The 12,500-nt window shown below is 32.9% G+C and overlaps 1 protein-coding gene and 1 pseudogene across 1 annotated transcript in view; one reads left to right on the top strand and one right to left on the bottom strand.

Annotated features, from left to right (window-relative positions):
* The first annotated feature begins 7,344 nt into the window (after positions 1-7,344).
* Positions 7,345-9,985, top strand: LOC137637796 (uncharacterized; annotated as a pseudogene).
* A 139-nt stretch (positions 9,986-10,124) lies between these two features.
* The window catches only part of LOC137637795 (putative nuclease HARBI1), a 3,485-nt gene continuing 1,109 nt past the window's right edge, over positions 10,125-12,500 (bottom strand). The window contains exons 2-3 of the mRNA XM_068369909.1: positions 12,481-12,500; positions 10,125-11,162 (exon numbers count right to left, since the gene is read on the bottom strand). The exon at positions 12,481-12,500 is cut by the window's right edge and continues 183 nt beyond it. Coding sequence (XP_068226010.1) covers positions 10,285-11,162; positions 12,481-12,500 — 898 coding nt within the window. The 3' untranslated portion in view covers positions 10,125-10,284. The remainder of the gene's footprint in view (positions 11,163-12,480) is intronic.

The following is a 12,500-nucleotide window of genomic DNA, read 5'->3' as shown; positions in this document are numbered from 1 at the left end:
CAAATTTAGATGAGAATAAGCAGCTGAAGACCAGTAAGGAGAACAATACTCAAAACAAGGTAGAATGAAAGAATTAACACAATTGTTCAGTATAGATTGATCACCAAAAATCTTGAAAGACTTTCTCAATAAGCCATTTTTTGTGCAATTGAAGAAGATATAGAAGACACCCACACAAACACACACACACACACACACACACATATATATATATATATATATATATATATATATATTTATATATATATATATATATATATATAAATATACATAAATATATATATATATATATATATATATATATATGTATATATATACACATATATATATATATATATATATATATATATATATATATATGTATATATATACATATATACTAATATATATATATATATATATATATATATATATATTATATATATACAGAACATAATATACATCCATAGATATATACACATATATACATACTATACGTATATACACACAAATATATTTATATATATATATATATATATATATATATATATATATATACATACATATATGCGTACATATACACACACACATATATATATATATATATATGTGTGTGTGTGTGTATATACATATATACACACTCATATATATATATATATATATATATATATATATATATATATATACATATATATATATTTATATTTATATATACATATACAAACACATATACTGTATATATATATATATATATATATATATATATATATATATATATATGTATATATACATATATATATATATATATATACATATATATATATATATATATATATATATATATATATATATATATATATATATATATATATATATATATATATATATATGTGTGTGTGTGTGTGTGTATATGTATATATAAATATATATGTATATATACATATACATATATATATATAGATATAGACACACACATATATATATATATATATATATATATATATACTGTATATATATAATTTGATAAATTGAAGAAAATAGCAGACAACTTAAGAGCTAAGAAATCAGTGGTCTTCAAAAAAAAACAAAGGAAAAATAGAATTTGTGTCTTCACCTCCATAAGCATTAACATCTGACAAGGGTGTTGAAGGCTATTTGAAGACTTTTTGAAGACTATTTAGGATATTGGAGACTGGAGACAAAGAATGTATTTTTTAAAAATAAGCCAGATACAGCAACTCTATATTGTTGGCTCGGCAGGGCTGCCCCCTTCCCGCCAGCCCGGAAGGGCCTCCCCCCTCCCGAAATCCCGGGTGGGCCTTCCCCCCCTCCCGCCAGCCCGGGTGGGCCTCCCCCCATCCCGCCAGCCCGGGTGGGCTTCCCCCCCTCCCGACAGCCCGGGCGGGCCTTCTCCCCCTCCTGCCAGACCGGGCGGGTCTCCCCCCCCCCCTCCCGTCAGCCCGGGTAAGCCTCCCCCCCTCCCGCCAGCCCGGGAGGGACTCTCCCTCCCGCCAGACCGGCAGGCTTCCTCCTCTCCTGCCAGCCCCTGGCGTGCCTTCCCCCCCCCCCCCCCCCCCACTCCAGCCAGCCCGGGCGGGCCTCACCCTCTCTTGTCAACACGGGTGGGCCTCACCCCCTACCGCCAGCCCGGGCGGGCCTCCCCCTTGTTCCCGCCAACCTGGGGTGCTCACCTCCCTCCCGCCATTTTTGTTTGCCTATTTATTTCTCTATCATTTGTGGTTCTTTCTTTCATTCTTTAATCATTTATTTATCAAACATTCTCATTATTTTCAAAATGAATGGCCTTCCCCTCCGGTGCTCGTCTTAGACCGTCAATATTAGTTCCTAGATTCTCACTATCTCTCCAGAAAAGAAATCTCTCCCGAGCGGCAGCATGAAACACCATCCCTGGACCATTCCAACCTGGAACTATTTGATATTTGAGTGAAGCCAAGACAAGGTATTCATTAGCTGGATTCAAACATAGGTCATTTGGAGTACTATATTCCATTTCCTTTACTCTTCGATATTACAATCTCCATAGAAAAAAACTTGCATTGTGAAGCATGATTCCATGAATGAGTAGTCTCACTCAAGATATTCTTTTATACAATTTATGTCTCATTCTTTTATCACTATTCCAGTTAACGAAAATATCTTGTTTGATTTGAAAAAAAAAAAAAAAAACTGAAAATCTTTCTACACAGCACTTCAGGTATATGGAGGACTACAAAATATAATGATCTGATTATATCAAGTCAGAAAAAAACCAGACATGAAATGACGTGTCTGAGGCCTTTGTCTTACAGTATACTAGAAACAGATATATTAGTTGTTATGTGTGCAGTGTATTGAGATCTAAATACAGGAGAGTAGCACCATCTACATATGCAAAAAGTTTTTCTTTCTAGTCCAACCATATTAAAAAGAATAAGATAATATGGCAGTGACGGAAACTGGGCCGTAATCAGCAGGCTAGAGCTACCTCAAACATATTCCCCAATTCTACAACAGGCATAATATATATGTGTATATATATATATATATATATATATATATATATATATATATATATATATATATGTGTGTGTGTGTGTGTGTGTGTGTGTGTAATACCAATTTTTTCTCCTAGACCTAGGGTTCGGTTCCCCGGCCGACCAGAAGCTATAATCTCCGAGTTGATTCCCCCTTGGTTCTCTGATCCCCTGGTATAGAGAATACAGTATTGAGGGTGTGTAATACATACTTATATGAATATGAAAAAGACGTCTAAATGTGCAAAATTTATCTTTATACATACATACACACATATATATATATATATTATATATATATATATGTATATATATATATATATATGTGTGTGTGTGTGTGTGTCTGTGTATGTGCGTGTGTAAATATCACAAAAGCTAACACGTGATGAGCATAAAATAATCAAGTATTATAGCCCCGAAAGGAAAAAGGAAAACATAAACTCGGTTTTCCTTCCGTGACTATAATATATATATATATATATATATATATATATATATATATATATATATATATATACATACATATATATATACAATATATATATATATATATATATATATATATATATACATATATATATATATATATATATATATATATATATATATACATTTATATAAATACACGTATATATATATATATATATATATATATCTATATAGATATATATACATATATACATATATACTGTATATTTACATTTATATAGGTATGTGTGTATAAATATATATATATATATATATATATATATATATATATATATATATATATATACATACATATATATATATATATATATATATATATATATATATATAGATATATATACATATATACATATATACTGTATATTTACATTTATATAGGTATGTGTGTATAAATATATATATATATATATATATATATATATATACATACATATATATATATATACGTATGTATAAATATATATATATACATATATATATATATATATATATATATATATATATATACATACATATATATATATATATATATATATATATACGTATGTATAAATATATATATATACATATATATATATATATATATATATATATATATATGTGTGTGTGTGTGTGTGTGTGTGTGCAAGTATGTGCGTGTATATGATATATTTGCTATATTGATGAGATTACTATTGCTTGTCCAGGAACAACGTTTACAAATATTCAATAGTAAATGATCTTACCAAAATTTTTATAGTGTTTCTCGATATGAAAATATTTTATATAATATTTTCCTGAGTGTAGAAATAATCAGAGTATCTTATAGAAATCTCTGATAAGATATCGATAAGGTATTGATTTCAATATTTATTCAAAGGAGATAATGAAAATATACTAATTCGAGCAAATTTAAGTGTTTAGGACAATGGTGAAGTATTATCATAGGTCTTGTTCATATACAAGCGAGAAAGCATTTTTTCAATCAACTTGAAGCACAAAGTACAGTATGCTTTATCCCTCAACATCTCATCGCTTGCTACGTATTTGGTACAGTTTCCGTTCAGTAAAAATCACGATTAATTACAACATCTACGACTATGTAATTAATGATATACTGTTGTTATGTATCAATTATAAATATGAACTACGTCTCGCTTTAAACCTCTCGATCTCTCCTTTCACCTCTTGCTTGTTATCAACTATCCTGGCTTTTTATTGGTCGTCCAATTCGAATGTTGCTATCCTTACCCTTTCCATCATCTCTCTATTCAAAGTCCCTCAAAGAATGCGAGCAAGCAAAAGTCTAAAGTTTCTTCATTGTATCTTCCTTAAATTTCCGTAAATGCTATTTGTGATTTCTCTGGCGGAACCGGAAGCAGTTAGAAGGCGCTTCATAGAGGATTTGTTATGGAGGCTTACATTATGTAGGCCTACATTATCAGAGCAATATTCCATATATACTGTAGAGAAAAGGTCTACATATAATGATGTGATTGGCGTGACTTTAGCTTCATCAGGATACTATGACTTAATTAAAGATATAAATAAGCGAGGACCTAATAATAATCACAATCTGAGTTACTTTACTTGATTTCTTTTCTTTTTCTTTATAGTTCACTTGATTAAAAATATGGATTAGAGGGGGGAAATCTCTATTGTAGAAAGTGAAATAAAAGTGAAGATGTTGGAAAGCAAGATTAAAGAAAAGAAGTGGGAGTGGAGAAATAGTTTACAGCTGAAGAGAATACAGAAAAGACCTTGAATGAACGACTACAGTGATTCACTGGAGGTGCACTGACTTCTCAACACTCCTATTAGGTCAAAGAATATTGTTAGCTTGAAAAACTCCATCTCTTAATATTAATGAGTAAAAGGTCATCTGGCGAAGATTGATTCCCTCCTTTTTTTATTATTGTTATCATTATTGAAGGTAAATCTAGTGAGGCGTCAGAGAAATCGTAAGTCTTCCAATGTGATGTTCAGGTATCTACAGCCATCGTCAGTTACTGCAAGATCTACTTAGAAAAGTCATTGGATTATCTAACAAACTCATAAATTAAGTTTGTATATATTATTTATATTTATATCTATATTTTATGTCTTTATATTTTTTTTTTTCAGAAAATTATTTGATATATCATATAGATCACTGGACCAGAAGTAGTTATCACTCTTATGTTCTCTTCCCTGATGGTTGTAATAAACACTATCTGCCTGATTTACAAAAAGGACTCATGGCTGCCAGGTAGTAGCAAGAGTCCGTGCTGGCATAAGGCCAAGAAGGCATAAGACTAATAGAATAGCCAAGTAATAATCTCAGAGTTCCTATTATTATTCCGGAAAGGATACAAAAATTTAAAAAAAAAAATAGTTTTTATGCAAAGTGATTATAAAAGCTCTCTATAAATGGCTTCCAATTGAAATGCGTCGAAGAGAGTCGCTTTTTGTTTCTGGTGACAACATTTTTGTTCTTGCTGACAACATTATGTAACAAAATAGCTTTTAGAGAAAAAAGATTTATTATTATAAGCCTTGAGCGACACTAAATAGATATAAATGATTTAATGATGACGATTTCTCTTCCTGTTTCCGTTGTCTTTTTCCCAAAAGTTATTATCCATTCAGAGTAACAAATTATTACTTTTATTTTCGTTAATCAATATCAATTTTCAATCATAGTATAAACTTTATCTATTCATTTTTGATGATATAAAGTATAAACTATACAGATTTTAACAAAACAAGAGGAAGTGAAACAGGATAAAAAAGTCTATGGTCCTTTTTAGCTTGTGAACAAAAATGTAGGTGTACTGCACATTTGAAAAGAAATCTTTAGAAACATAAGTTACAACTACACACACACATATAGAAGATAAGTATTAAAGTAGCTTTTATTATATTCTAAATTCATCTCTCTTCTGCTTCTAAATAATCCCAATTCTTTTTTGTATCATCTGCCTCTGTATATCTTTGATAACCTATAATTTTTATTCCTATCAATTTCTTTATAACATGAAATGTTCAAACTTTTCTTCATAATTTGTTGCTGATAAACCTATTAATGACTGGATATATCCTTATTTACAGATCCTAGTATGTCCGTGGAAGGATTCAATCTGGTGCAATCTCTATGCAGTGGAGGAACCAAAAAAAAGCAATAGTATATTAGTTTACCATAGAGAACATACGATCACCGTCTGCGTTTGATATGGGAATGGTGAAAAGGCTCAAGCAAACTTTAAAAGAATAGCGAATGTCTTTCTCTGATAACTATTAAGAATAAGATAATACGTCAAGGTAACACAACACTTCAGCCAGTATGCCGAGAACTGATAACAACTCTTTTATATGATCTCAATATTGATAACAGCTATGGATAATCATCATATTCTGATAGTTTAAAATCTTTATATTTCTTAAATAGTAATTAATAATGTTTTTCTTTCAATTCATAAATATAGTAAAGTCCCTGGATGGTGAAAGCCTCACTACACTTCGAGTCCCGCTCAAACTCGTTAGTTACTTTGGTCACTGCAAACTCACCATGCTTGTGAGCTAAGGATGAGGGGTTTGGAGGAACCTATATGTTTATCTGCTGATTCATCAGTAGCCATTGGTCTTAGCTTGGGTGGAGAGGGAGTGTGTTCACACATATATATATATATATATATATATATATATATATATATATATATATATATATCTATATATATATATATATATATATATATAGATATATATATTTATATATATATATATACACACACACACGCACATATATATATATATATATATATATATATATATATATATATATATATATATATATGTATATATATATATATATATATATATATATATATATATATATATATATATGTGTGTGTGTGTGTGTGCGTAAAAATCACAGGAAAACGTGATGCTCAGATGCAGAAGAACCACAGGGAAAATGAAAATACGAAATATACGCTTAACGGCCGTATGCTAAGAGAAAATATAGGGCCTCCAATTACAGTTGGTATGCTGGAAGAACGTTTTGTTTACATTTGTGAAGGCAGAGTTGCCAGGTTTTCTAAGTAAGAAAAGTCAAACTTCTGATCAACTGCAGATTTAAAAGGTCAATCCATAGAGTAAAAAAAAACCCAATATTATAGCATTTAAGGCCAACCTTTTTTATGATATTGCTAAAGGCTAAAAAATTTCAAAAAGGGCCAAATTTGAAGTTTTTAGCCTGAAAAAAAGGCGAACCTGGCAACTCTGTGTGAGGATATTTACTAAGTTGGGTACACGTGTGTCGTCCATTCCTGTTCTTTCAACGAGTTAGTGACGACATATAGACAGTGGAAATAGCAGAAAAGGATTGTATAAGAGCAAGATACATAACTGCAAGTGAGAAAACAATGCTGGTGACCTTGATAGAGGAAAGGAGCGAGATTTTATTCAATAAGAGCCATGACTTCCGCATCATCCATCGAAAAAAAGCAGCATGGGAAGAAGTCACTAGCTTATTTAATGCTGCTGGTTATGGACCACCAAGAAGCCAGCAACAGCTGAAGAAAGTCTGGGAGAATGCAAAAGGAAAGTAAGTATTCATAAACACATTAAAGTAATAGTACTCTTGACCTACTTCCTGCATACATAAGCAAGCATCAGCTTAGGGATTGGCGAGGATGAGTTTTATTTAGGCTATATGTAAGGAATAACATACTTTTCAAAGGCTGAGCAAATAAATAATTCTCATTGCAGTTTGTACTATTCTTAATTTCAGACTTCATACTGGTTAGCCTAATTGTTTGGCTTTTATTCATAATTTAAGGCTATATACTGGCTAGCCTAATTGTGTGGTCTTAATTTCAGGCTATATACTTGTTAGCTTAATTGCTTATCTTTTGTTCTTAATTTAAGGCTATATACTGGTTAGCCTAATTGTTTGGTCTTAATTTCAGGCTATATACTTGTTAGCCTAATTGCTTGGCTTTTGTTCTTAATTTAAGGCTATATACTGGTTAGCCTAATTATTTGGTCTTAATTTCAGGCTATATACTTGTTAGCCTAATTGCTTGGCTTTTGTTCTTAATTTAAGGCTATATACTGGTTAGCCTAATTGTTTGGTCTTAATTTCAGGCTATATACTGGTTAGCCTAATTGTTTGGTCTTAATTTCAGGCTATATACTGGTTAGCCTAATTGTTTGGTCTTAATTTCAGGCTATATACTGGTTAGCCTAATTGTTTGGTCTTAATTTCAGGCTATATACTGGTTAGCCTAATTGTTTGGAACAAAGATATTCATTTAACCACTGAACTGTTGTAAAAATTTCAGAGCAAAGAAACAGCATGCAGCCTATAAGCGAGAGACTATGAGGACAGGTGGTGGTGCTCCTCCTAAGCCTGAAGATGAAGAGACTGCTAAAATCCTTACTATCATAAGTGATGACCTTGATGGTGAGGAGAATGAACTGGACTGTGATGCACTTCAGAGTACTGGTAAGTCCTACTTTGATAATTCTACAGAAAGCTCTGCTTGGATGTTTTGCATATTTTACTGATTTTCATACAAATGTTTTGTTTCTATTAATTTTTTTCCCATAAAATTGAGAGGAAGTCACTTGTTTTACGCATATCCCCTACCTATCAATTTATAAAGATAATGGAATCCTGCAGTTCTCACCTTCTTGCACAGTAATTAGGTGGTTATTTAAATTCTGGGAAAGCAATAATTAGCAAGATATGTTGAAGAGGGGAGAAGGGGTTATAAAGAGAAAATAGCTCGGTTTCCTCACTAAACGACATGGAACTGACGTCAACATAGTCAACTAAACAGAAGTTCGAGATGCCAGCGTACATTTGATATACTATACATTCAAAATATATTTAATCAAGAATTGTGATTACTCAAAAGTGTCACTATTTGTAAATTGCATATTTTAAGGACACTTGTGAGTAATTAATCCATTTTTAATTAAGTATATTTTGAATATACAGTAAATCAAATGTACGCTGGCATCACGAACTTCTGTTTATGTACGCTGGCATCACGAATTTTGTTTAGTTGACGATGTTGACGTGTCAGTTCCAAGTCGTTTAGTGAGGAAACCGAGCTATTTTCTTTTTATAACCCCTTCCCCCCTCTTCAACATATCTTGCTAATTATTGCTTTCCCAGAATTTAAATAACCCCCTAATTACTGTGCAAGAAGGTGAGAACTGCAGGATTCCATTATATTGGAGTAAATGGATAGCGTGGTGTTCTATACTATTACCCAAGAATCATGTCTAACATGGTGTGACCCACAACTGTGTAATTGTTAGGATTAGGTAAATTATTCATCACTTAAATATTTGCTTTACTTTTATGGAATCTTTTATAGAATTAGGAGGAATTAGTAGCCCCACAGTTTGCAAAAGTAATGTTCTCCAGTACAATCATAGCATAACTTTTTTTTTTTTTTTGTCTTTTCAGGACAACCACATACTGTGATTGGTATCAGAAATGATGGGCAAAAATGTGAGATAAGGTTTGATTCTCAAATAATGGCACAGCACACTAACAACTCTATACACTCCATCACAACACCTCCCAAACTCACCTCAACTGAATTCAACACAACACAGAGCACACCAGCTGGCAAAGTCTCCTCTCAAGAAGCTAACATGACACAGGATACTCAAACAAATACACCCACCTCTATACAGTTCAATGCCAGAGACACCCCAACAGAATACACACCAACACCTGGCCAATCAAATTTTACCCCAGCCCGAAAGCGCCGACGAACAAGAAAGTTCACTCAGGAGGCCAGCTTTGAAGCATCTCTTGAGATGCAACGGAAGGAGCATGAAAAGACGATGGAAAGCCTCAGCCTAGATATTGAAGTTAAGAGCCTAGATATTGAAATTAAGAGAGAAAAACTAAAAAAAATTAAAAAGGAAAATGAGGATGCAAACCTTTGTCTTCAGGCTCATCAAATCTGGGTTGATGTGGGCAAGAAAATGTTGGAAGTAACAGGGGAACTAGGACAGGTGACCAAAAGAATTTGTGATAAACTCGATGCCTTAAACTGATCCAATGTTACTTCAAGTTTTTTCAGTGCAATATAGTATTATATATATTTCGGTTGTGATGAAATTATGCATTGTGTTCTAGTCTGCAATGTATTTTGACTACTGTACTGTATATTTTTGTGGAAATTAAAATTACAAATAACTGTTTCTGGTTTATTTTCCAAACCTGTACCATATATACATACTTTGAATTTGGTTTTTGGTAACTTTAAGCCTAGTGGTGGTGATTATTTTTTTCCTAAGCAAAATATTCTCTGATGATTTGCTGTCTTTTGAAGACTCCTTGGATATTTCTCATTGCTTGAGGTTGCTGCCTCAATTCATCCTCTTGTATGTTTCCTTGGGCTTCTGGGTCATCTGGATCATGAAGTTCATGAATTACATTATCTGGCTCAGGTACTCTGTAGGCGATGGCCAAATTGTGGAGAACTGCGGCAGCAACAATTATGTGTTTGGTGTTTCTCATAGAAGTCCTCATTTTCTTTCCAAGGCAAGCAAATCTTCTTTTTAATAGTCCAAAGGCTCTCTCAACACTGTTTCGCGTTCTTATGTGAGAAGCATTATAGCGGTTCTCTCCACGGCCATGAGGAGCTGTCAGAGGAGTCAACAAATATTCACGACATGGATAGCCACTGTCACCCAACAAGTGTCCAGGCAGAATACCATCTTCGAGTTCCTGACAGAGTCGACTATTTTCAAAAATATTGCTGTCATGTGCACTGCCAGGCCACCGAGCTACAATGTTGTAGAGCTGCAACTGAGGACCACAGACTGCTTGTACATTAAAGGAAAAATAACCTTTTCTGTTACGGAAAACTTCAGGACGCGGGTGACTTGGCATCTCAATTGCAATATGAGTGCAGTCAATGCACCCAATTACACCTGGCATTCCAGCTATAGTCATAAATTCATGCTTAATCCTGGTGATATTATCTTGGTCTGGAAACTTGATGAACTCTGCACACAAACTTCCAATTGCATATGCTACCTTGCCAACACATCTACTAACAAAAGACTGTGATACGTCACACCAATCAGAGATACCAAGTTGGTCATTTCCAGTGGCAATGTATCTCAATCCAATTAGGACCTGCAGGTGAGAAGGCACAGGACAGCCTGTGGAAAAAGAAAAAATCATGAAGTAATTCACTCAAACCATGTCCAGGCATAATTCTCATCTGTTTTTACTTAAAAAATTGTATAATCTTTTACTGCATTAAGCATAATATCTCTAGGCAGCTTCACATAACCTTTCAAGTAACACATTTAGCAGAAACCAATAAAATAACTTGCCTAAGTAAACTAAGTACAGCAAATGCCTCAACCTTTTTTTACCAATGGCACACTTAAGATCTCGTAAGAATACCACAGCATACAGTATACTTGGCAAAATTTAAAAGGGTATACATGTAATTATAAGATAGAACTACAGCCATAAAAAAATACCGGGTATAAATAAGAACTTATTTTACTTCAGTAAATATCACCATACTGCTTGAATTAGTTGTGGCATATTGTGCCTTGGCACACTGGTTGAGAATCACTGCAGTACAGTATACAGACATAAAAATCACTTTTGCTTGTGCTTACAGGTAATGAAGACACCTTATGTACTGTACCTACCTGGTACATTATTATTAAGGAAATGTTGTTAAATAAGTAAAAATGAGGGTAATAGTATAGAACACCACGCTCTCCATTTACTCCAATATAATGGAATCCTGCAGTTCTCACCTTCTTGCACAGTAATTAGGGGGTTATTTAAATTCTGTGAAAGCAATAATTAGCAAGATATGTTGAAGAGGGGGGAAGGGGTTATAAAAAGAAAATAGCTCGGTTTCCTCACTAAACGACTTGGAACTGACATGTCAACATCGTCAACCAAACAGAATTCGTGATGCCAGCGTACATAAACAGAAGTTTGTGATGCCAGCGTACATTTGATTTACTGTATATTCAAAATATACTTAATTAAAAATGGATTAATTACTCAAAAGTGTCCTTAAAATATGCAATTTACAAATAGTGACACTTTTGAGTAATCACAATTCTTGATTAAGTATATATTGAATATACAGTATATCAAATGTACGCTGGCATCACGAACTTCTGTTTATGTACCCTGGCAACACGATCTGTTTGGTTGACTATGTTGACGTCAGTTCCATGTCGTATAGTGAGGAAACCGAGCTATTTTCTTTTCATAACCCCTTCTCCCCTCTTCAACATATCTTGCTAATTATTGCTTTCCCAGAATTTAAATAACCACCTAATTACTGTGCAAGAAGGTGAGACCCGCAGGATTACATTATATTGGAGTAAATGGAGAGCGTGGTGTTCTATACTATTACCAAAATGAGCATTACATCACTCACGAATAGCTCATCACCTGACATATAAGCACAAAAACAATGTGATAACGACTCATGCCTACCTCTGTTGCTAAGAGCATTG

The sequence above is a fragment of the Palaemon carinicauda genome, chromosome 3 (genome assembly GCF_036898095.1).
Source record: "Palaemon carinicauda isolate YSFRI2023 chromosome 3, ASM3689809v2, whole genome shotgun sequence".
Classification (NCBI taxonomy): Eukaryota; Metazoa; Arthropoda; class Malacostraca; order Decapoda; family Palaemonidae; genus Palaemon; species Palaemon carinicauda.
The sequence above is the reverse complement of the archived record's forward strand: the minus strand, read 5'-3'. Positions and strand labels throughout refer to the sequence as shown.